General features: G+C 51.7%; 1 protein-coding gene across 2 annotated transcripts; it reads left to right on the top strand.

The window, feature by feature from the left end:
- Nucleotides 1-524: 524 nt before the first annotated feature.
- On the top strand, nt 525-23,158 carry LOC124503321 (tyrosine-protein kinase ZAP-70). Of its 2 annotated transcripts, XM_047068280.1 has the most exons (14): nt 525-633; nt 853-927; nt 9,799-10,231; nt 10,890-11,050; nt 15,595-15,733; nt 15,835-15,922; nt 16,005-16,051; nt 16,278-16,329; nt 17,366-17,558; nt 18,119-18,325; nt 20,494-20,686; nt 20,778-20,918; nt 21,022-21,134; nt 22,656-23,158. In XM_047068280.1, the coding sequence occupies exons 3-14, from the start codon at nt 9,830-9,832 to the stop codon at nt 22,777-22,779; spliced, it is 1,860 nt and encodes a 619-aa protein (XP_046924236.1). In that variant the 5' UTR covers nt 525-633; nt 853-927; nt 9,799-9,829; the 3' UTR covers nt 22,780-23,158. The 2 variants fall into 2 exon arrangements, with proteins under 2 accessions (XP_046924236.1, XP_046924237.1); XM_047068281.1 differs by lacking the exon at nt 853-927 and having other exon boundaries at nt 527-633.
- The last annotated feature ends 273 nt before the right edge of the window (nt 23,159-23,431 follow it).

The raw sequence follows: 23,431 nt of genomic DNA, 5'->3' as shown, positions 1-23,431 counted from the left end.
AGCTGCCTCCTCCTCTAGCCTGTGACCCATTTAGGGCAGGGACAGGGTTGTCATTGCTGTCCCAATGCCTGGCACACAGTAGGTGCACTGAACCTTTGAGGTATGGCTCTACTTAGCAAATTTCTCCTCTCTCCAGCTTTCACCTGCCTGTGAAATAAATAAATCACTTTTAGGAGCAGTTCAGCGGGCAGGCCTTGAGTCCTTGCCACCTTGGGAGGGGGAAGTAGGGGCATTCCTGTTTCCCACGAGTCCTGGGGATCAGCCTCCCTCTGCCCCTGCTCTGCCCCCCCCCCCCTTCTGGCACTCCCCACCCCTGGCTTTGGGGGTGCTCTTGGAGTTGTCACTTTGCCTGCCGGTGCAACCCTGCAGTTAGCCTCAGTTTCCCCCAGCAAGGGGCAGGCACTGCTCGGCGCAGGAAATACCCTGTGCCCTCCCTGGAGCATGTGACTTTTGATTTTCCTTGAACGCAGCACTTTGTGACTTTGGCGTAAACTTCAGACGCAGCCCCCTTTCCTGTCTTCACATGAAGGAAATAAGTTGAGTTTCGGAGAAACCAGCTGCTGAGAGCACACCAGGCCTTCCGGGCCTGGTCCCTGCCAGCTTGGGCCTTTGCGCTGCTGCTGGTGTGTCCAGGTGAGTGGCCGTTCTTCGGCCTTCTGCCCCTGTCCTGCCACTGCAGCCACACCCCAGGGGACTCAAGGCAGCTGGCAGAGGGTGAAGATCCCCTGGGGTGTGGCCTACTTACACTCGGCCTGGGCATGTGAGGGGGTGGTTAGCCGCAGGGCCTCACGCTGGGGGCTTGGACTGCACAGAGACCCACGTTAGTTTCTTGGGCCCTAATTCTTCATCTAGAGCCAGCTGTTGACGTTGGGGACCAGAGATCTTGCAGGCGGCCCATTTGCCTCGATACCATCGACACAACTCCAGGTAAGTCATCCTGGATGGAACAGCACCCGCTCACCATTTCCACGGGTAGCCTTGGTCTGGTGGAGGAGGACAGAGTCAGGAGGCCACTGGGAATGACCGGGAGGGGCCGTCAGATTGGGATGATGGGTGGTGTCCAGCTGGAAAAGGAAGCAGACATGGCTTCCAGCCACCCTGAGGGAAACAGTTTCCTTGCCAGAGTGTCAGCTGAGCGGTAGTGTCCAGGGGACCCAGAGATGCATGCTCAGTCCCTCACCTCTTCCTGGGCCCCCATCAGGGTGACACCCTTGGCTCCAGGAAGCAGAGAATCCTCCAGAGAAAGCAAACATGTTGTCTTCCCCCTCCCCCAACTCAGCCCTGTGAATATGAGGGTGGCTCAACAGGGCTGTGAACTTGAACAAAAAAATTCCTCTCAGGGGATGCAGGGCAGGCTTGAGCCACTTGTAGGGGAGCTCAGGTTAGAGAGGGGCCCAGAGAAGCGACGGAGAAAACAGTCTGAATCCTACTCAACTGCGGTGTGTCGGCAAGTTGGGTGGACTTTCTGAGCAAACTGAGGTTTGCACGTCTGTTAAATGCAGGTGCAAATATGGGCACCTTGCAGGCGCCTGGCTCTTGTGTCTTGGGTGAGAGGTTGGGAAAAATGTCCAAGGCAGGGGTTCCTATGGTAAACAACTCAAGGTGAGTTTCGTTACTCTTATCTCAGCCAGGATGGCGAGCACACAGTGGGTGCTTAATGAGGCTTTGCTGAGAGATTAGGGCCAGGGACTCCCGGGATGAAAAAAATCTTTGCCGCGTCTGAAGGCTCTTCTCCTCCAGTGCAGCGTCTTTTCTTCCTTTTCACACCTGTCCTCCTGCCTCATGCACATGGCACCAGCCAGGACACAGGGCAGGCAGGCGGCCTGGATAGTGGGACGTGCACACTCTGGAGCCAGGCGGTCTAGACCTGCGTCCTGGCCCTGCCACCTGCTGTGTGTGCTGTGGGACCTCAGGCAAGTCACTGCACCTCTGTGTGCATCAGGTCCTGGCTCCATAAATCCTTCACTCACAAGGTTCTTGTGAGGATTAGGGGAACTAATATAGTTGACCCTGGAACAGCATGGGGGTTAAAGGTGCCGAAACCCAGATGCAGTTGAAAATCTGCACAGAACTTTTGACTGCCCCCAAATTAGCTACTAATAGCCTACTGTTGACTGTAACACGTATTTTGTATGTTACATGTGGTACTACTGTATTCTTACAGTAAAGTAACCTAGACAAAATGAAATAGTATGGAGAAATTCACAAGGGGAAAGGCATTTACAGTCCTGTAAAAAATCTGTGTGTAAATGGACCTGAGCACTTCACACCCCTGCTGTTCTGGGGTCAACCGTAAATCTAGAGTGCCTGGCACATAGTAGATGCTATGTGAGCATGTTGCTGTAATTCTAATTATCATTATTAACTCTGGGCGGTCAGGCTCTGGACTTTGCAGCTTCTGGAGACTCTCCTAGGGGCTGCAGCAGTCAGACCTCTCCATGCTGACCACTCCCTTCCCCAAAGCATAGGTCAAGGCTGTGGTTCTCAAAGGGAGCCAATTTTGGCACCCCTTTTGCCCCCCAGGGACATTTGACAATGTCTGGAGACATTTTTGGTCATGACTCAGGGGCTGCTGCTGGCATCTAGTAGATACAGGCTAGGAAAGATGCTAAACACCCTGCAATCCCTCAGTGCACAGGACAGCACCCCCCTGTCCCCATGTCTCTATAGGCTCTGTCCTCCCGACTCATCATCTCACCTCTCCCACCCCCTAAGCCTTTCCTTGTCTCCCTTTCACAGCCACAGAGCCTGACATCCAGAGAGGGAAAGCTCCTTGCTGAGGTCACACAGCCCTTAAAACCAAGGCAGCAGAGGTTGAGGTGGGGGGAGGGAAGGGGGGACTGCTCTTCTGGCATTGTCCAGTCGATCAACAGACACTTAGCGAATCTGCTGGATGCAAGGTCCTATCCCCAACCCCACAGCAGCCTAGCACTCTGGGCCCTGACAGTCCCAGGCCAGCCTGGGGTGAAAGCCCCTAGAGATCTAGCTCAGAACTGTGGATTCTGTCTCCTCAAGGACATTCACTGAAGTGGTGAGTGCAGATTGCTGGGTCTGAGACCTGCATTCAAATCCTGACTGCCACTTGCAGGTTCCATGATTTTGAACATGACATTAACCTCTCTGAGCCTCAGTTGCTTTAGCTGAGGAATGGGGGTAACAATTTCCATTTAATGGAGTTGAGGTGAGGTTTAGATTAAATGGATAATGCTCATAGCAAAGTCCCTGGCACTAACCTGTTTGACATGTACTTATTGGAAGGAAGCAGGGGCTGCGGGAGAAAACAAGATGGCCATAGGCTTTGCTTTGGGGAGCTCAGCTTGGTCAGAGGCAGAGGAGTCAACAGACTGTGGTCATACGTGGCTCTCAGGGCTGTGATGTGGGAGGATGGGCCCTGGGACAACTGTGGAGGTCTCTCACTCAGCCTGGGGAGGGTGGAGCAGAAATCATGGAACACTTCTAGGAGGGGACAATGGAGGGGACCTGAAGCATGTGGCCAGGAGAAGGGTATGGGCACCTATTATGTATATACGCCTTGCTGACATAGGCAGGGGAACAAGACAGAGTCTCCACTGTCATGGTGCTTACATTCAAACAGGGGGCAAAGTCCTATGTCAACAAGTTGGTGGATAAACCACATTTTTTGGTGGTGAAGAACAATAAAGCTGGGTCAGGGATAGAGAGAGAAAGGGAGGTGATTTTAGAGAGGGGGATCAGGGAAGAACTCTTGGAGGAGGAGGTGATATTTAGGCAAAGACTCAAATAAAGTGAGGGATTTTGAGGGAAGAGTGTCCAGGCAGAGGGAACAGACAGTGCAAAGGCCCCAAGGTTGGACCATGCCTGATTTGATCAATTCACCTGAACAAGTAACATAAGGAGGCCCATGTGGCTGGTGAGGAGTGAATGAGGACAAAGTGGTGTAGGAGCAGATTGTATAAGGACTTGGGGGCCACGGCGAGCACTTGGGCTTTAACCCTGAGTCAGGTGGGAGTCCTGGAAGGCTGAGAGCAAGAGAAGGACGTGACAGGTGGGCCAGGTGCTGTGCTTGGTGCTCCGTGAGTCTTATCTCAGGGAATCCCCACAATTTCCCAGTATTAGGCACCTTTGCTTCCACCATTTTACAGGTGGGGTCTGGCGAGCTTACCTCACGGCCCAGGGCCACACTACTGTGATACAGTAGATCTCTGATTCTATGGTTGGAATCTGATCCCCTGGTGTCAGGGAAAAATATGAAAGAGCCTATTGCCACCCGTGGCACATTGACAACTGCTGTCATTATGACTTAGAATGTAATCAAGGTAGCATTTTATTGGCTGAAATTGCCTGTGCTACCTCTGTTGGTAGGCAAAAGGGGAACCCCACCATGGCCTGCAGACTAGAGAGCAGGAAACATGGCTTCAGGGGGGACTTGGGGTCTCAGGCAGGGAACTGGGGTCAGTGAAAGGAGGCTTGGGCAGAAGGGTTGGGTCCCCATTTCAGCAGTGCCCTTGGTGGAGGCACTTCTGGTGTCTGGCTGAGGATGGCATATGGTGCTCCGAGGCCTGGCTGGTGCCACTGCTGCCCCCTCTCACCAAGTCCAGTTGGATGGACTCGTTCCCTCTGTAGCCTGACTGCCTTAGTCTTCCCTCTGGATCTCCCGATGGACATCTAATTGGGGCTTTTGATGCTCAGAGTATGTTCTATGAGTAGTAGACCATCAAGGCTCTGCTACTTAGGAGTGGGGATAAAACAAAACTAAACCATCCTTCCATACAGGTCTTCTCAGAGCCTTTAATATGCTAATATGCTTTCCACAGCTTCGGAAAATGTGTTTGACCTCTTGAGCCTTTTTTTTTCCCTTTGAAGTATGTTTGGAGTATCATGTCTTTCTGGAATAGATATAATTGAACCCTACCTTTACCCAAGGAGGATCCTTGAATGGTTGAATTTCAAGTAGATCATTTTGACCAAGGACCACAGGTTTCCTCCTTTCCTCCCAGGGCCTGGGCTGTGAAAACAAGACTGGTGTCCCATCATCTCTCAGTTGAACTGAAAACTCTGGCTGGGAAGGCCAAATTAGGATCTTTGAACTCACAGCTCATTGAGGCTAGACGGGGTCAGTCTAGGCAGGACTGGGGCGGGGGAGTCTAATGGTGAGCTTGTCTCTTGGGAAAGCCACTGAGTCTGTGGGGACATAGCTCAGGATAGAAACATCTGACCTTCCCATCCATGTCCTACCAGGAAGCTGCAGACTGGCCCAGCTCCTCTGAAAGCAAAGACTCCATGCTGGGCTGGCTTGCAGTGGTACTGCATGGACAAATATTCCAGCCTCCAGTCTACCTGGCTCACCATCTTCTGCCTCCTGCTGTCCACTTCCTCTGGCCTCCCTAGCATTTCTGGCCCACAGGGTCACTGGAAAGTTGATCGCTCCGACTCTCATCCCCCTATTTTACTAGTGAGGACAGCCCAGAAAGGCATAGGAAGACAAAAGCAGACACAGGGCTGGGTAACCCCTGGACCCACCTGCCGTGCAGTGTCGTGTTATTATTACTGTTGTCATTATTGGCAGTGAGACAGGGAGGTTGTGATAAAGCTGAGAATGCACGGGTGATGGTCCTGCCTCTGGCATACCTTGGCCTTTGGTCTGAGGTGGCCAATCATGGCTTGTGGTCCTGAACTGAGCCCCAAGGGCCAGCCTCTCCCCACCCCCCTTCTGCCTTAATCTGTCTCTGGCTACCCACGTTGCACCTGTGGCCACTGTGGGGAGGAGCTTCTCAAACTGTGTTGCCGACAATTTCCTGCCACAGCTTCCTGCCCCAGAGACCAGCATCACTACCCCCACCACTCCCCACAGCTCCATGGACAAGCCCCCACCTTGCTGCCTGGTCCTGTGTCCTGTGTATAGGGAGTGACTATATGAGTCTTTGAGGCAGGGATGGCTGTCTTTGGGAGGATGGAGAGGAGTGGGGAGGGTGTACCCAGTGAAGAGCACTGCATGGATAAAAGTATGGAAGTGAATTTGAAAGAAGGCTAATAGCACAACCCAGGTGGAGCAGAGGAAGGGTTGAAGAATTTAGTTAGTTCAATAGAGTGAGCTGGAGGCACAGTAAGTTCTTGAGCAAGGGAGTCTTTGGGGGAAAAACTGCCGAGAAGCAACTCGCAGACCCTAGAGCTCAGCTCATGGGAAACAGACTGTGGGGTTTAGCCAACCACAAACACTATGTGAGTTAGATCTGGATCTCAGATTTTATTAATAGAAACAGCAGGTAGAGATCAAAGGAGGTGATGCCAGCACAAACAGAGAGGTCTGAACTAGACAGGTGAACATGGTGGCATGTTTATAGCTACAGACAGAATGGCCCAAGTAGGGCTACCAGGGCTGGGGGAGGAGAGGCGGCAGGAACCATCAGAGAGGGAGGAGGCATATCAGGGAGACTGTGAAGGACCGAGGAGAGCCAAGAAGCTCAAGCAGGAGGAAAGGGTCACTTGTGTCCTTCATTCAGGGGATCCAGCATTGAGGAGGGCTTGCCTGGTGCCCACCAGGTGGTGATATCAGTGTTTCCTCTCTGGCCTGGAGAGTATCCTGGTGGGGGTGGGGGGCAGACTGTGAGGCTGGATGAGGGGGTGGGAGTCAAGAAAGTAGAGCAGGGGTGTAGACAGCACTTTCTTTCCTATTTCAGTTATTATTTTTAGTGCCTGGTTTGTCTATAGTTTCCAACTCCTTTAGTTAAAAACCCAACAACTAAGGTATAATTTACATACAGTAAAATTCACCCATTTTAGTGAACACTTCCATGAGATTTGACAAATACATATATCCAAGAAACTATCATCTCAATTGAGATACTATTCTCCCAAATTCCCTCATGTCTCTTCTAGTCAATCCTTCTCCTTGGCCCCCAGCCTCTGGCAACCACTGATGCTTTGTTCTCCACTGATACAGTTTTGAATGGAATTATACAGTTTGTAGCCTTTGGAGTTTGGCTTCGTTCACTCAGCATGATGCCTTTGAGATTCATCCATGTGTTGTGGACATTTCCTTTCATTTTATTGCTGGGTAGTATCCCATGGTGGTGATGTACCATAGTTATCTATTCATCTGTCGAGATACATTTGTTTCCAAAATTTGGCAGTTGTGAGTAAAGCCGCTATAAACATTTCCTGTGTAGGTTTTTGTGTGAATACAAGTTTCCATTTCTCTAGGGTAAATACCCAGGAACCCTTTTTGCTTCTTAAACACTCTGATGGAATGGTGACCTATATCTCCAGGTGGGACACAAATGCAGTCTCTGATTAATCACCTACCTGTAACTGTTGGGACATCCAGGAACCCTCTCAAGCCTGGCCTTCCCAAACCAAATGTCAGGAACCGTCTGGTTAGAATGCAGATTCTGGTTCCTCCTCTGGCTACCCTGACTCAGATCTCACCTGATTCCCATTCCAGTATCTTCCTTTCAGCCCCTGTGCCCATTCTTGCCTGTCCCTGGACACCCAGAGGTAAGGCAGCCTTTTCCAACCCACAAAGGCCTTCTTTGCACCCCCTGCTTACTTTTGCTTAACTAAGAAAGGCACCCAAGGATCTTCCCCTGAATGTAACCTATGCCTGGGTGGTCTTGCTGGGCCCACCCTAGAGAAATGTTTGGAAATTGTTATAGGGAGATGAGTTTTTTCAATATTGTATAAAAACTTCCAAATATACAGCAAAATGGGAAGAATTATATACCCATTAACCATCCCATAGTTCTACAATTAATACTGTTATATTCACTTTATCACATACAGTCTATCCTCATTATTAGGACATTCTGTATTCAGCCTACTTGCTAAAATTTATTTATAACCCCCAAACTAATACTCAAGGCCCTTTCACAGTCATTCAAGAACATACCCAGAGAAGCAAGAAATTTGAGTCAACTGACATGCACATTCCCACTGAGGTCAAACAAGGTGACACTTTTCTCTACCTTTTTGTTTTACTTCTCATACTGTAAACAAGTGTCCTTTGCTCTATTTGGTGCACATTTTTTGGTTCTTTTTGTTGGTGATTTCACTGTTTAAAGGGCAGTGCAGTGCTGAAGTGCCATCTTGTATTCCTACATGCAAGAAGGCTGTGATGTGCCTTACAGGAAAAGTCTGGGTTGTCAGATAATCTTAGCTATAGCGCTATTGGCTGAGCATTCAATGTTAATGAACCAACAATATATATCAAATAAAGTGTCTTTAAGCAGAAACAAGGTTAAGTACTGATCAGTTGATGAAAATATTGACCAGAGAGTGGGGGGGCCTAGGCTGGCTCAGTTGGTAGAACATGTGAGTCTTAATCTTGGGGTCATGAGTTCAAGTCACGTTGAGTGTGGAGCCTACTTAAAAAAATTTTAAGTTATGGGGTGCCTGGCTGGCTCAGTCAGAAGAGCATGCAACTCTTGATCATGGGGTGGTGAGTTTGAGCCCCACATCGGGTGCGGAGAATACTGAAAAAAAAAAAAAAGAAAGAAAAGAAAAAAGAAAAAGAAAAAAAAAAAATAAAGTGTTGTGACCAGAAACTTGAAGGAACCTAACCCTGGATTCCTCTAGGAGCGATCATTTAGTATTTGCTAATTCAGTGTTTGCAATGACTTTACAGAACTACTCTGAATAATAAGACATATCTGTTCACCTGTCTATCCATCAATCAATGTTATTTTTCTGGATGCCTTTCAAAGTAAATTACAGCCATCAGAGGTAAATATTTCCACATACAGATCATTAACTAGCGTTCAATATTTTCTTTTCTTTTTTTTTAAAATGAGGGGTCCAAATATAATGAACAAATTTTAGCACATTTTTAGAGAAATTGAGACACTTGTATAACCCAAAGCTTATCAAGATATCAGCCATTGTACCATCACCCCAGAAAATTAAAAGCAGATAATTTTAGGTTATCTGCCTTACCAGATATTTATCTAAATATCCTTAATTCCTTCTCCCTCTCCCCCTCCCCCATCACACATCTCATTTTATTTAGTGGCTGTATCAAAGTTCACGTTGCAGTTAAACCCTAATGTATTTAACCAATATCCTATTGATGGATATTCAAATTAATTTATGCTTTCTAGAAATTTGTCCGTGAAGGCAGAGGGGGCAGGGTAAAGCGGAATTTCTAAGGCCAGGGAGACTCAGTGGAAAGGAAGAAGGGAAGGTTAATAGAGAAAGGTTCTTTTGAAGAACAAAACTTGTTCCAGCTTTGTTCCCTATGCCTGATGTTCTCTCTTCCACGATTTTTGAAAAGCTGGTTCATCCTCATCCTTCAGATCTCAATTCAAATGCTACTACCTCAGACAAGGCGACCTTCCCAGCTACAGTGGACTCTTCTCTCTCTTAATAGCACTCTATTTCCTTTATAACACTGGTCTCAGTCTGTAATTACTATTTTTGCCTGTTTCCTTGTTTAATGTATCCCCCCCCCCTTCAGATTGTTCGGTATTCAGGAGGGCAGGGCCTGTCTTATTCACTCATATCCAGCGCTGAGCTGAAACACAATAATTCAACACGTGTTTGGGAAATGAATGAATGGTTCCAGGTTCTGGTGTGTGTGGGCCCGTGGGGGTGTCTGGGCGTTCCACACAAAGTCTCTGAAAAGTCAGAGGAGGATTGGGGATCCTCCGATCTGAGCCCAGCCGGCGGGGGCTCCTCTCCAAGTTTATTCTGGCGTAGAGGCTCCGCACTATGACACTGATGCCCCTCAATGCGTCCTCTCTCCCACTATCTCTGGGCCCAGTGGACAGAGTTCAAGAAGGCAAGCCGAGACCCTGACGTGCCCTCCATCTTGTTCTGAACCCGCAGGGTCTGGCGAGGCACAGGGGCGGCGGCGGCGATGCCGGACCCCGCGGCGCACCTGCCCTTCTTCTATGGCAGCATCTCGCGCGCCGAGGCGGAGGAGCACCTGAAGCTGGCGGGCATGGCCGACGGGCTCTTCCTGCTGCGCCAGTGCCTGCGCTCGCTGGGCGGCTACGTGCTCTCGCTCGTGCACGATGTGCGTTTCCACCACTTCCCCATTGAGCGCCAGCTCAACGGCACTTACGCCATCGCTGGCGGTAAGGCGCACTGCGGCCCCGCCGAGCTCTGCGAGTTCTACTCGCGCGATCCCGACGGGCTGCCCTGCAACCTGCGCAAGCCGTGCAACCGGCCGTCCGGGCTCGAGCCGCAGCCCGGGGTCTTCGATTGCCTGCGCGACGCCATGGTGCGCGACTACGTGCGCCAGACGTGGAAGCTGGAGGTGAGAGCGCGGGCCCGAGGGGGCGGGCCCTGGGGGCGGGGCCGGGGAGAACAGGCCCTTGAGGGCGAGAGAGCCTTGGGGACTGGGGAGAGCGGTTGCATTCTTCAGCCTGCGCTTCGTCAGATTTGGAAGCTGGAGGGGTGGATGCGGTCCTGGTTGGGGGCAGGACCTAAGAGGTGGCCTCGTAGGGAGGGGGCTGAGTGACGCCTTGGTGCAAGCCTATGCCAGACAGCTGTTGAAGGTTGCCCTGGGCCTGGGCTGGGGGCGGGCCAGGACCATAGGGGCGCTGCCAGCGCGGGCCCGGGCTGTGGACTTCAACAGCCTGCAATACCCGACAACCAGTGTCAGATCTTCGAGCTGAAGATGAGCTTGGACCGCCTGTAAGGCGGGGTCTGGGGCGTGGCCCTAGATGGGCGGGAGGTTGGAGAAGGACCGTGGAGATGGTGGGGGCGGGGGCAGGGGCGGGGGTAGGAGGGGGGTGTCTGGAGAGGGGGCTGTCCTCAACAACCTGAAGGACTCACTCTAGGTGGGTCTAGGGTGAAGGGTCTCATAGGGACAGAGGAAATTAGGAAGGTCCAGAGGAGGGAAGAGGGTTCCTGTGGTCACGCCCCTGGTGACAGTTACCAGTCTCCTGGCTCCTCCATCCTCCCTTCCCTAGGGTGAGGCCCTGGAGCAGGCCATCATCAGCCAGGCTCCCCAGGTGGAGAAGCTCATTGCCACAACAGCTCACGAGAGGATGCCCTGGTACCACAGCAGCCTGACTCGAGAGGAGGCAGAGCGCAAACTCTATTCGGGCTCGCAGACCGACGGCAAGTTCCTGTATGTGGGGCTTGAGGCCTGGGACTTTAGGGCGGTGAGGCTGGGGCTTGTTGGCCAGAATCCTGGAGGCTGGGGCAGACCTCAGTGTGCAGTGTGCAGTGTGCAGGGAGGGGTGCGCCTGTGCTAACATGTGCAAGTGGCTAGTGTGTTTCTGAGTGTGTGGTAGGGACATTATATGAGAAAGGATCTGTAGTGGTTAGGACTCCAGAGCTGGACTGTCTGGGTGGGAATCCAGGCTCTGCTATTTATCAGCTCAGGTCGCTGGGCAAGTAGCTGAACTTCTGCCTGCTTCAATTTCCTCTCCTTCATTCAGCAAATATTTACTGAACATCTACTATGTGCCAGGCATGTTTCAGGCACTGAGGACATAGCAGTGAACAAAACGGACACAAATCCCTGTCCTTGTGGAGCAGGAAGACACAAAACAAATCCAGGGAACGCAGGCTGTGCTACCTGCCAGCTGCTGTCCCCACCCTAGCTCAGCTTTGACCTCTTTCATATCTTAAGCTTCCATGGAAGATGTTTGACAACGAATTCCTCTGCCCCAAGGAAAAGTCTGCAAACTTTCTGCAGAGTTTATGACAATTAGTTGGTCTACTGAGGTTAGAGGAGTCTCAGGAGAGCCTAGGCCAAGGGCTTTGACCAGCTATGGGTGCCTTGGATGTCAAACTCGAAGTCACAGAGGCAGGTAGGGTCAACATGAGCCATGGGAGACTAAGGCTGAGGGAACAAGGATCAGGTACAGTATGGAGACTGAACTGGCACTGAGGTTCAGAACCAGGTAGAGCAGTGACAGTATCAAGGACAGCGACTTAACACTGGGCAATGTCAGGAGACCAGAAGCAGCTACTTTGAGCCAGGCTATTGGAAAATTAGGTAAGGCATGCTTTGGACAGAAGCTATTATAGATGGCTTTTGTGGTTCCTGCAGTCAGTAACTGCTTTCTCAATATGGGGATGGTTAGGGGCTGAAGGTCAAAGCTACAGGGGATAGTTAGGGGCCAAGGGTCAAAGCTGTAGGCATAGAACCTTGCATGGGGCAGGGAGGAGGGGAACACCCCTGGTAGGTCATGATGCCTGGCACAAGCCCAGAACTGGTCCAGTTCTGAGATAAGGGTGTAGGGTATGATAGAAAGATGCATGTTACTCAGGCCTGGAATTAAAACCAGGGCCACGCTTAACTATTGACCACAGGTCAGAACTGCCGAAGAATGGATGGAATTGTACCTCATGCTGTTTGTTGCCAAAGCTTTCTTTATAATCTCAGGGTTTATGGAATGGTTGATTCAACTTGAAAAGAAACCTGACCTCTGGAAAGGGCCTTTAAGATTATATTGTTAAGTGTTTCCTAACCTCTTCTGGATCACAGACCCTTTTGGGATTCCCCAAAGGGGAATTGGGATTCCTTTTGGGAATCTTACCAAAGCTGAACCCCTTTCTCGACCCCAAACATGTTTACTCCAGAGATTTTGCACACAAGAAGCTCCAGAAGATCGTAGTTGAACCTGAGCCTCATTCTTGGAGCCCTTTTTGGGTTAAGAACCTCTGATTTAGTTCAACTGTCTCATTTTACATGTGAGGAAACTGAGAGGATAAGTGACTTTCTCAGGGTGGCACAGATAATCGTGTGACAGAGCTGGCTGTCAGTCCCATTAGCAATTAATTGATTTGAGTTGATTTGAATCCTGGCTCGACTTCTAACCAGTTGTGCAATCTAACACCTCAGTTTCCTCATCTGCAAAATGGGGACAATAATAGTACCTACCTTGTGGGGAATGCTGTGAAGGTTAAATGGCAACTATGTGAAGAATTTAGAATCAGTATCTCAATAAATGGTAGCTCTTATATTACTGTTACCAGGTTCTGTATATTTGGAAGTAGAGATACACGTTGATTTCTTAGCTGGCACTTCTAGCTTAAGTTAAGTTTGAACTGCAGAGGCAAAGAACTGCGACAACCTACTGGGTTTTTTTGGTAAATAAAGTAGAATTTGTGGCATTGAAATATACATGGTGACCACATCAATGTCTTTGGCCTATGTGGTTATTATGTGGGAATTGGCCGCTGTTCTTTTATGAATTCACATATCTCTTTCCAAAGAGAGTGTTATCAGTTAGCCTTTGCTATGTAACAAGCCATCCTAAAATATCATGGCTTAAAACAACATTATTTATTCCCCCTTGATTCAGGGGGTCGGCAGTGTGGGCTTAGTTCAAGTGGGTGATTCTTGTACTGGTTTCCTTTGAGCTCGCTCATGTGGCTGCAGTCAGACGTGGTGGGGTGTGAACTGGGGCTGGATGGTCTAGGATGGCCTCACATGTCTGGCAGTTGGCAGCCTGGCGTGCCTGGGTTCTCCTTCCCGGGGCATCTCCAACAGGCTAACCTGGACTCATTCCAATGGTGGCAGGGTTGCCAGGACAAGCAAGAGAGGGCAAGCGAGCCCACTGCTTGACCACTCTCCAAGCCTCACCTCGTGTCACGTTTGCTAATGTCTTATTGGCCCAAGCGAGTCATGTGATAAGGCCCGGATTCAGGAGATACAGAATGAGACTTTCTCTATGTTTTTTTTCTTTTAAGTTTATTTACTTTGAGAGAGAGAGAGAGAGAGAGAGAGAGAGAGAGAGAGAGAGAGTGTGTGTGTGTGCATGCACACATGGGGGGAGGGGCAGGGAGAGAGGGAGAGTGAGAATCCCAAGCAGTCTCTGCACTGTCAGTGCAGAGCCAGATGCGGGGGGCTCCATCATGACCTGAGCCAAAATCAAGAGTCAGCCACTTGACCGACTGAGCCGCCCAGGTGCCCTGAGACTCCATCTGTTGATGGGAAAGAATGCCTAATATTGTGGTGGTGTTTTCAATTTTACATATACGTTTGCTGGTAAGCGCTGGGTGTTGAGTTTCTGCTGTTAGTTCAAAACTTAAGATGTGGACCTGAGGGAGGTCTTTTTCACTACTCAAAAGAAGAGAACTAGTAATTAGAAACCATAACCTCCAAGCTACCCCACCAGTCTAGTTATGGAAGTGCTTTCCTTTCTGTGGGACATTTGCATTTTAGTTTGTTGTGGGTTCTCTTCTCTGCCCTTGGGGTCCCCTATCACCCTGTACCCTGGTTTCCTATCTCTTCAGGCATCCCTAGTTGTGGGCCAGCCTAGGAATCATATCTTGCTTCATTGCATTGTTCTCCTGGGAACTTGCTGCCCTTCAGTCCCACTCTCAGGTTTTGCCATGGCAATTTAGAGGATATTTTCCCCATCCCTTTGACCTAAGGGAGGGCTTGATTACAAGGTGGGCTCACATCTCTCTTGCTTACCACTGTATCTCTGCCCTTAGAACAGTGCCTGAGACATGGTTAACATTCAGTAAACATTTATCCGTGGGCCAAAGCCCTGTCAGAGAGTTTACACCACCTGCAGGCCATCCTGATGCCTACTTCCTGCTGCCCGCCAACAGCCAGCTCTTCTGCAACGTAATACAATTCCTCAGATTATGGGTCAGCTGCCTACAACTTCTTGTACAAGACCTGAGACCCCCAGGACCCGTTGCTGTCCATCCTCCATTGGAAATTTACACTTAACTCTGAAGTAGGACCTTGTGCCAGTGACTCGAAACAAAATTGTTTTGTGGGAGGTGTTGGTTGGTTTCACTGTGGGATGAGGGGGTGCAGGCATCTGGCTCTAAGTTGGCCTGTGTGTGTGTGTGTGTGTGTGTGTGTGTGTGTGCGTGTGCGGACAAGGTCTTACCACACAAAGCCCCCATTCTTCGAGGGGCTTAATTCCCATTCATAGACTAGGAAGATTTGTGTACTTATTTTGGCAAATTTCCAGCAGAGGACAATCCAAGGTCTCACTCTGTCAAAGGTCAGTCTTCACAGTAACTAGCGGGTCTGTTGTGATGACAAGGTGACCTACTCTGATTTGTACAAAGGTGCCCCAGGAGCGAGCCATGGAGTTGTGCTTACCTCTGTGGGGAGGGAAAAGTGGCTTTCTCTCCCCAAGAGAATATTTAAAGTCTACCTGCAGAGACTTCTGTGGCTTCTGTGGGTGGCTGAGTGTCTACCATAGATAGCTCAATATCCGTGGATGGCCAAGTCTCCCCGGTGAATGGCTGAGTGTCTCCTAAGGAAGGCCACATACTCTGCTGTGGAGGACCCGGTGTCTGCTTGTGGCTGGTTCAGTGTTCTCCCCTGGATGGCCACGTGTTCAGCTGTGTGAGCCTCAGGCTCTTCTGGGCTGAGTGTCCACCGTGGGAGGCCCAGTATTCCCCCGTGGATGGTCACATATTGGCCCTTGGACAGCTGTGTCTCCCTGTGGACACTGCCATTCTCCTCTCATTTCCTTCCCCGACTCCACCCCGCCACCTGTTACCAGTAGGTCTGGAGGTTGAGTCACGCCTGACCTTGGCTCCCCTAGTCCCTGACACTTCTCTGTGAGACTGTCAGGGTCAGAGCCCATGGGTGTGTGTGTGTGTGAGATCTGGGGCCCGGCAGGGGGTCACCGCAGGAGAACTCAGGTGGTTATAGGGGTGATACCCCCTCCTTCCCCCTGCCAGGCTGAGGCCCCGGAAGGAGCAGGGCACGTACGCACTGTCCCTGATCTACGGGAAAACCGTATACCACTACCTCATCAGCCAGGACAAGGCAGGCAAATACTGTATTCCTGAGGGGACCAAGTTTGACACGCTCTGGCAGGTAAGCTGCCCATCTACCTTGCTGTTGAGGGGATGTGGTGGGGGGTTGCTTGGGGTTCTGGGGGAGGGAAGAGCCCAGGCCCTGATGCCGCCTCCCTGCAGCTGGTAGAGTACCTGAAGCTGAAGGCTGATGGGCTCATCTACTGCCTGAAGGATGCCTGCCCCAACTCCAGCGCCAGCGCCAGCTCAGGTGAGTGGGGCAGTGGGAGATGGGGGCGGGGTGAGCGAAGACCCCGTGCCCCACCCCCTCACTGTCACTTCTGCTCCCCCAGAGGCTGCTGCTCCCACACTCCCAGCTCACCCATCCACTTTCACCCATGTGAGTTAGCTGGCATCTCAAAGTTGGGTCGTGAGGGATGGAGCTGGGTGGGTGGGTGATGGGTCCTGTTCCCAGGGCGAGGCTGGGATGGAGAGTGGGGCTGCCATGGACCAGAAGAGGGTACCCCCCAGAACTGTCCCTGGGAGTCCTCAGAGAATATGGGTCTCAGGGGCTGGGTGCCCCCAGCTCAGGTCCTGCTGACCCTTGTTGACCCCATGACCTTTAGGCTCAGAGACGGATTGATACCCTTAACTCAGATGGATACACCCCTGAACCAGGTGAGCTGACAAAGCTGGAGGTGTATGTGTGGGGTTCCTGCCAGGCTGTGATCAAGGTCCCTGGCTGGGCTCCAGGGTGTGGCAGGGGAGGGATGTGGGCCAGGCCTGACTTGTGACTGCAGACGTCCACGTGGGTGCACATCCATCACGCCTGCCTGTGTGCTTGTGCATGGGGTGCATGCAGACACGCAGGGGAGTACATCTGGCTGTGCCTGAGCCACAGACACACATGTGTTCAGTACCTACGATGTGCCCGTCACGCCCCATGCTCGTGTGTGTCTGAGCTTGTCGAATGCTTCTGATATGCCATATTAGTCATGCCAGTTAGTCATGATGATTATTCTCAGTTTACAGATGAGAAAGGAGGGCAAGTAACTTAATAAGGTCCTGCGGTTGGGCAATAATGGAACTGGGATTTGAACCCAGGCAGGCAGGCAGGCAGGCTCTGGAGCCCCTGTTTTTAAAATGCCTGGCTGCAGATGCTAATGTGTTTGGATGTGTAGATGCAAGCCTATCCCGTGTGCATGCACAGAGAAAATACAGGATTGCGTGTGCACACAGAGGCTCACCTTTGGAGCCCTTGTAAACATGGCTGTGTGGTGCATCCAGAGACATGGGCAGACATGGACATAGGTGCACACACACGCACAGAGGTCTTCCTGTAGCTGGCACACTAACAGTTTCTCATGCAGATGTGCCTTTGGACCCCCATCACACACAGACGTGGGTGCAAGTATACGTGGGTGCGTTTGTGTGAATGCATGGGCACACGTGCTTACATGTGCACATAGTAGCATACGCCTTTAGAGCCCATTGGATGTGGCTTCCCAGTCCCCCCCGGAGGGGACCAGGAGTGTACACAAGTGCACGCATGCACACGAGCACACACGTGTACCCACGTGCCTGTGCATGCTCTGGATGGTGCACCGTTGTCTGGGGTGTGCGCTTTGCGGGTGCCAAGGCTGCTGTGCCCTCCCCGTCCCTTGTCCCACTCCCTCATCCTGACTTGGGAGCGCACACGTGTGTGTATGCCCAGCACGCCTAGTGTCCACAGAGAAGCCAAGGCCAATGCCCATGGACACAAGTGTGTACGAGAGCCCCTACAGTGACCCTGAGGAGCTCAAGGACAAGAAGCTCTTCCTGAAGCGTGAGAACCTCCTCATCGCTGACATAGAACTTGGCTGTGGCAACTTTGGCTCAGTGCGCCAGGGCGTCTATCGCATGCGCAAGTATGGCTGTTCCTGCCGTGGTTTGGGGCACCACCGTGGTGGGGGGACAGAGGAGGGTGTGGCCTCACCAGGCCTTGGGGGTTGGGGCCAGGATGCGATATCAGTTTGCCGGGGAGACAGACCCTGGGCCAGAAAAGTACATGCTAGGGGGTTACCTGGGAGGGCTCGGGTCAGCACCTGAGAGGGTGTGGGAGAAGCAGGCTGGGACAGGGAGAGGGTAGGCTGAGCCGCAGTTGCAACAGAGGCCTTAACTGACCCAGGGGAGCTGCAGAGGGGCCCCCTTTTGTAGCCTTGCTACTGGATACAGGCAGCCCCTGGGGGCGGGTGTAGCTTTGAGGTGTTTTTTTTCAGCGAGGGGCAGTTCTCGGTGAGGGACTTGGCAGCGAGCTGTCCCTGGCCGACACTCCTGGCACCTGAGGAAGTGGGTGCCTGGACCCTGAAGGGAGATCCAGGTGGCAACCCACGGTATCCACCACACATGGCCAGAGAGAGGAGAGGCGGGTTGGGTGGGCACAAGGGGCCGAGCGGGGCCCGTGCTGACCAGGTGCACGTCATGGCAGGAAGCAGATTGACGTCGCCATCAAGGTGTTGAAGCACAGCACAGAGAAGACAGACAAGGATGAGATGATGCGCGAGGCGCAGATTATGCACCAGCTGGACAACCCCTACATCGTGCGGCTCATCGGCGTCTGCCAGGCCGAGGCCCTCATGCTCGTCATGGAGATGGCGGGCGGCGGGCCCCTGCACAAGTTCCTGCTTGGGAAGAAGTGAGCTCCGGGCGGGCTGGGCACTTGGAACTTGTGGGCCCAGCAGGCTCATCCGTCCTTATGGGTGTGCTCCAGCCACGAGGGCACACTTGTTTTCACATGGCTGTAGACACACTCACTCCTGCCGCCCTGCGCGCCCACACTCACACCCATGGGGCGGAGCTGTTACCAGCACAGCCGTCAGAGTCTGACCTCCAGATCTGAACTGCAGCCCTGCCACTGACTAGTGTGACCCCAGGCAGGTCTCTCAGTTTGTCTGTGCCTCAGTTTCCTCACTCGTACCACAGTGCTGATCACAGTATTTACCTCAGGGGGCTCTTGTGAGGCTCACATGAGTTGATATTTGTAAAGTGCTTATTAGAACAGTGTCTGGCCCTGCTTGTAAGAGCTTTAGAAGTTTTGCCCTTGTGAGATTGTCCATAGTCGATTGTCTTTGACCTAAGACACTGTCAGCAAACTGTAGCCCACAGTGTCGTTTGGTACTGCATGGCTTGGCATTTTTAAAGGGTTGTAAAAGAAAAAAAGAAGCAGAAGAGTATGTGGTAGAGACCACACGTGGCCTGCAAAGGCTAAAATATTTACTATCTGGCCCTTTACTGAAAAAATTTGCTGACCCTCAATCTAAAGAAACTGTGATTTCATTTGTTTTCTCGTGCCTTAAACTCTTACCCTCATAGACACGGTCTTTGACACTCACTGAGTGAGTGACCATCAACTGAGGCGTGTGACCATCAACTCACATTCTCACTGGTGCATGTACATTCACAGCGTACCCCAGCTCGTGCATGCGTTCGTGCTGACTCATACATTCAGTTATTCCACAGGTTTTGCTGGGCAATTTCTCTGTAATCGGGACTGTTACTAGCATTTGGGATTCATCGGTGAACAAAAGGGACAAAGGTCTCTGTCCTATATTCTGGTTGGGAAAAAAGAGGCTTCCAATGATAATTATAATACAATGTAGAATATGTTGGAAGAGAAGTACTATAGAAAAGAGGATTGGGAGTGTCACGGTGGGAGGTGAAAAGTGAGAAGGCGAGGTCTGTGCAAACTGAGGGAGGCAGCCAAGTGCAGCTGTGGGGGAAGAAGCCAGCGCAAAGGCCCTGAGGTGTGCCTGTGCCCAATGTGGTGAGAGAACTGTGAGGAAGGTCCCATGGCTGCGACAGAGTGAATGAAGAGGAGAGGGGGAGCTGATAAGGGTAGGGAAGTGATGGGGCAGGTCATGCAGGACCTTGTGAGCCATGGAGAGACCTTGGACTTCCACCCCAAGTGTGGTGGGAGCCCTGGGAGGCTCTAAACAGGGGGAGTGGCAGGACTGGACTTCTGTGCTCAGGGAGGATGGGCGATGGGGAATGAGGGTGGTGGTGCCTGTTCGTTCTGGTCCAGGCTTACAATGATGAAGGCTGGACTGGGGTGGCAGAAGCAGAGGTGGAGAGAAGTAGAAGGATTCTGGAAGGATTCTGAAGGCAGAGCTGCCAGGGTGTGTTGACAGATTAGAAGCCGGGTGTGAGAAAGAGATGCTGAGGGTGAGGCTGGTGCTTCTGGCCCAAGTCAATGAAAGGATGTGGTTGTTGGAGAAGAAAGGGACAGTGGGGGGAGCTGGGTATGTGTGTTAACAACCAGGAACTTAGCTTTATCTTTATTTTTATTATTTTCAAGTTTATTTATTTATTTTGAGAGAGACAAGAGTAGGAGAGGGGCAGAGAGAGAGAGAGAGAGAGAGAGAGAGAATCCCAAGCAGGCTCCACGCCCAGCACAGAGCCTGACATGGGGCTCGATCCCACAACCCTGGGATCATGACCTGAGCTGAAATCAAGAGTTGGATGCTGAACTGAATGAGCCACCCAGGTGCCTCTGTCTTTATTATTTTTGAGATGCCCATGAGACCCCCCCCCCCAACCAGGGGCGCATAGAGGATTCAGGTAAATGTGTAAGTTTGGGAATCATAGTATGTGGGAGACATTGAAAGCCTTGAGACCAGAGGAGGACAGAGGGTTTTGCCTCTTCTGTTCACACCTGCCCTCCTTCCTGTATCTCCAGCCCTGTGCCTGGGCACACAATAAGCACCTGCTGACTACATACTCAGCTGGGTCAGAGGTGTGGGCTTTGCTCCCTTAGGAACTCGGGCTGTCCCCTCCCACCTGACCCTGCTTTCCCCTGCACCCCAGGGAGGAGATCCCCATCAGCAACGTGGCGGAGCTGCTGCACCAGGTGTCCATGGGGATGAAGTACCTGGAGGAGAAAAATTTTGTGCACCGTGACCTGGCAGCCCGCAACGTCCTGCTGGTCAACCGGCACTACGCCAAGATCAGCGACTTCGGTCTCTCCAAGGCACTGGGTGCCGACGACAGCTACTATACTGTGAGCCCCCACCCCTTTGGTGCCCAGGTGGCTGAGGTGGGTGGGTGGAGGGTCCCTGAGCCCTGCCCTGGCAACATCTCCCCCTTTTCAGGCCCGCTCGGCAGGGAAGTGGCCGCTCAAGTGGTATGCGCCCGAGTGTTTCAACTTCCGCAAGTTCTCCAGCCGCAGTGATGTTTGGAGCTATGGGGTCACCATGTGGGAGGCCTTCTCCTATGGCCAGAAGCCCTACAAGGCAGGCCTGGGCAGAGGCGGGTGGGCAGGTGGCTGGGTGAGAAGGGGGGTGAGGGTGAGGTGGCCTTGGTTACTCATGTTGCACTCGGTTCTGGCTCGAGCAGAAGATGAAGGGCCCTGAAGTCATAGCCTTCATCGAGCAGGGCAAGAGGATGGAGTGCCCGCCAGACTGTCCACCTGAAATGTACACACTCATGAGTGACTGCTGGATCTACAAGTGAGTGCCAGTGGGTGGGAAGGGTACCCAGCTGAGCCGACACTGGGCCGGGGACCAGAGGTCATGGTGACCAATAGTCCAAAACTCATCCCTCCCAAGACTCACCCAGTTCACAGTCTTTCTCACACGCAGTAGCTTTACTCTCTGCACCTATGCTAAATACCTCAACACATGGACCCTATAGTGCTCCAATGGGCCAACACCCCAACACTTTACCTGTAAACACCTAGTGCTCCAGCATCTAAAACCTCAGGCCCCCACCAGCCAACACTCAACACGTTGATCCTGCAATACTCAAACAAGGCAGTACTCTTTTACCCCAAATATAGTACCAATGGTCAGGACATGTGATAATACTCCACTCTCATTCCTCAGTCCCCCGCTGTCCAACATTCAACACCTATTTATCCTGACAAGCCAACACTACAGCACCCAAATACTCAATATATTCAAAACCTCCACCTCTGTCCAGTGTTCAAGCTCAACACTTGAACAGCCCAACTTTTAACACCATCAGTATTTCAACTTCCCATCAGAAAATAGGCAACACACACCCAAACAAGATACTGTCCTACACTGAGCCATTGTCATCCACTGAGCATGGATATTCCAACATTTGATACCTTTTCTACCCGGACATCCATTATTCCATTGGCCAGCACCTATGACATTGACACCTAAACACCCAAGCAACCTGATGTATAGATACCCTATTTATGATAAATAATACGTGATCAGTCCATCCAACATGTGTTGACCTGGTCTCCATTGGGAAGTACTCAGTACACCAACACCCCAATACTGAAAGAGGCTCGCATCCAACGCTATACATGGATATTTCACACACAGTACCATTCGTAGCCCAACTCTTCACTAACTGAACCCACCATCAATGCTCCAATGTTCTGCTAGACTAGGGGCAGCATACTTGCACCCATAAAAGTCTGCACCTGGCATCCAAATACACTGGCCCTTGGCACATGTGCAATACCTCAGCCTTCAGTATCCCAGGCCCCCTTCATTGATAGTTGTAACCCCGACACTCAGTGAATTCAGTTCCCTAAATCTTCACCAGTTAACCCTCAACAGATGGTTCCCCCAACATCCTGTATGTCAGCAGCTCTTCTATTACATGGTACAGAACCACTCGAATTCTAGTACTCACATCCAAGAGACGTCTCCATTTCCCAAAACTCTACCACCCTGACAGCCCCACTGATTTTATTTTTTTTAAATGTTTATTTATTTCGAGAGAGACAAAGCCAAGCAGGGGAGGGGCAGAGAGAGAGGGAGAGAGAGAGAGAGAGAGAGAATCTCAGTGCAGAGCCTGACATGGGGCTTGATCTCACCAACCGTGAGATCGTGACCTGAGCTGAAACCAAGAGCTGTATGCTTGACTGAGCCACCCAGGTGCCTCCCCGCCACACACTGATTTTTTGAGCCCCATGCGTGTCTGCCCTCCAGCTGAAGCTGGGTTCTGGGGATATGGTCAGTGGCCTGGATCTACCTGAACCCCCACAGGTGGGAAGACCGCCCAGACTTCCTGGCTGTGGAGCAGCGCATGCGGACCTACTATTACAGCTTGGCGAGCAAGACTGAGGACCCCCCGGGTCCTGGAAAGGGAACCGAGACTGCTTTTGCCTGAGCTCCAGCCTGCCTGGGGCCTGCAAGCCACGATGCCCCAGCTTCAGCCCCATCCTAGGACCTCCAGTCTGGCTGGCTTCACTTCAGCTTTTCTGCCCAAACCAGCTGGGCTGTATAAGGCAGGCAGCTGAAGCCTCAGTTTAATACTGATCTAGTTTTCCCCACTTGGTCACCCGTCCCCTCTGGCTGGGGGAGGAGGGAGGCCCTGGGAGGGTGGGGTTGCATAGCCTGCTCTTGGGCTGGTATCTACCGGGGAGCCCTGAGCTGAGGGAGCATTGCTTACAGTAAGGACCCTCCTTCCTCTGGAGCCTGAAGGGGAAGACTTGGAATTCTCAGGTGGCAAGACCTCAGTCGTTTAAATAAACTCAGCTTCTTTCTTATTTGAGTCTCTCATCTTTTCTGCCATGGGTGGGGGTTGGGCAGGACAGGGGGTGGGTCATTGGAAGGGGTCAATGAGAAGTGCCTGAGCACAGCTTTTCTTGTGTGGGCCTGGATGTGGCCCCCAGGGTCTGAGTATCTGACTTTCCCACTTCTCTGCCCTGGGGACATCTTTGTGTGAGTGAGGAGCTGTGGCAGAGTGGGGGAACTGAGGCAGGTGTGCTGCTGGGCCTCAGCTTCCCTGTCTTTGTGGGTTGCGTGAGAAGGGTGCTCTC

This window comes from Lynx rufus, unplaced genomic scaffold, assembly GCF_022079265.1.
Source record: "Lynx rufus isolate CCGP_SWC_20201006 ecotype Redwood Valley unplaced genomic scaffold, mLynRuf1.p SCAF_8, whole genome shotgun sequence".
Classification (NCBI taxonomy): Eukaryota; Metazoa; Chordata; class Mammalia; order Carnivora; family Felidae; genus Lynx; species Lynx rufus.
This window is presented reverse-complemented; position numbering and strand designations above follow the sequence as displayed.

Coding starts and splice junctions, on each gene's coding strand:
- LOC124503321 (XM_047068280.1), top strand. CDS start 9,830: ATGCCGGACCCCGCGGCGCACCTGCCCTTCTTCTATGGCAGCATCTCG. Junction 16,052..16,277: donor ACCCATCCACTTTCACCCAT/GTGAGTTAGCTG, acceptor CATGACCTTTAG/GCTCAGAGACGGATTGATAC. Junction 21,135..22,655: donor AGTGACTGCTGGATCTACAA/GTGAGTGCCAGT, acceptor GAACCCCCACAG/GTGGGAAGACCGCCCAGACT.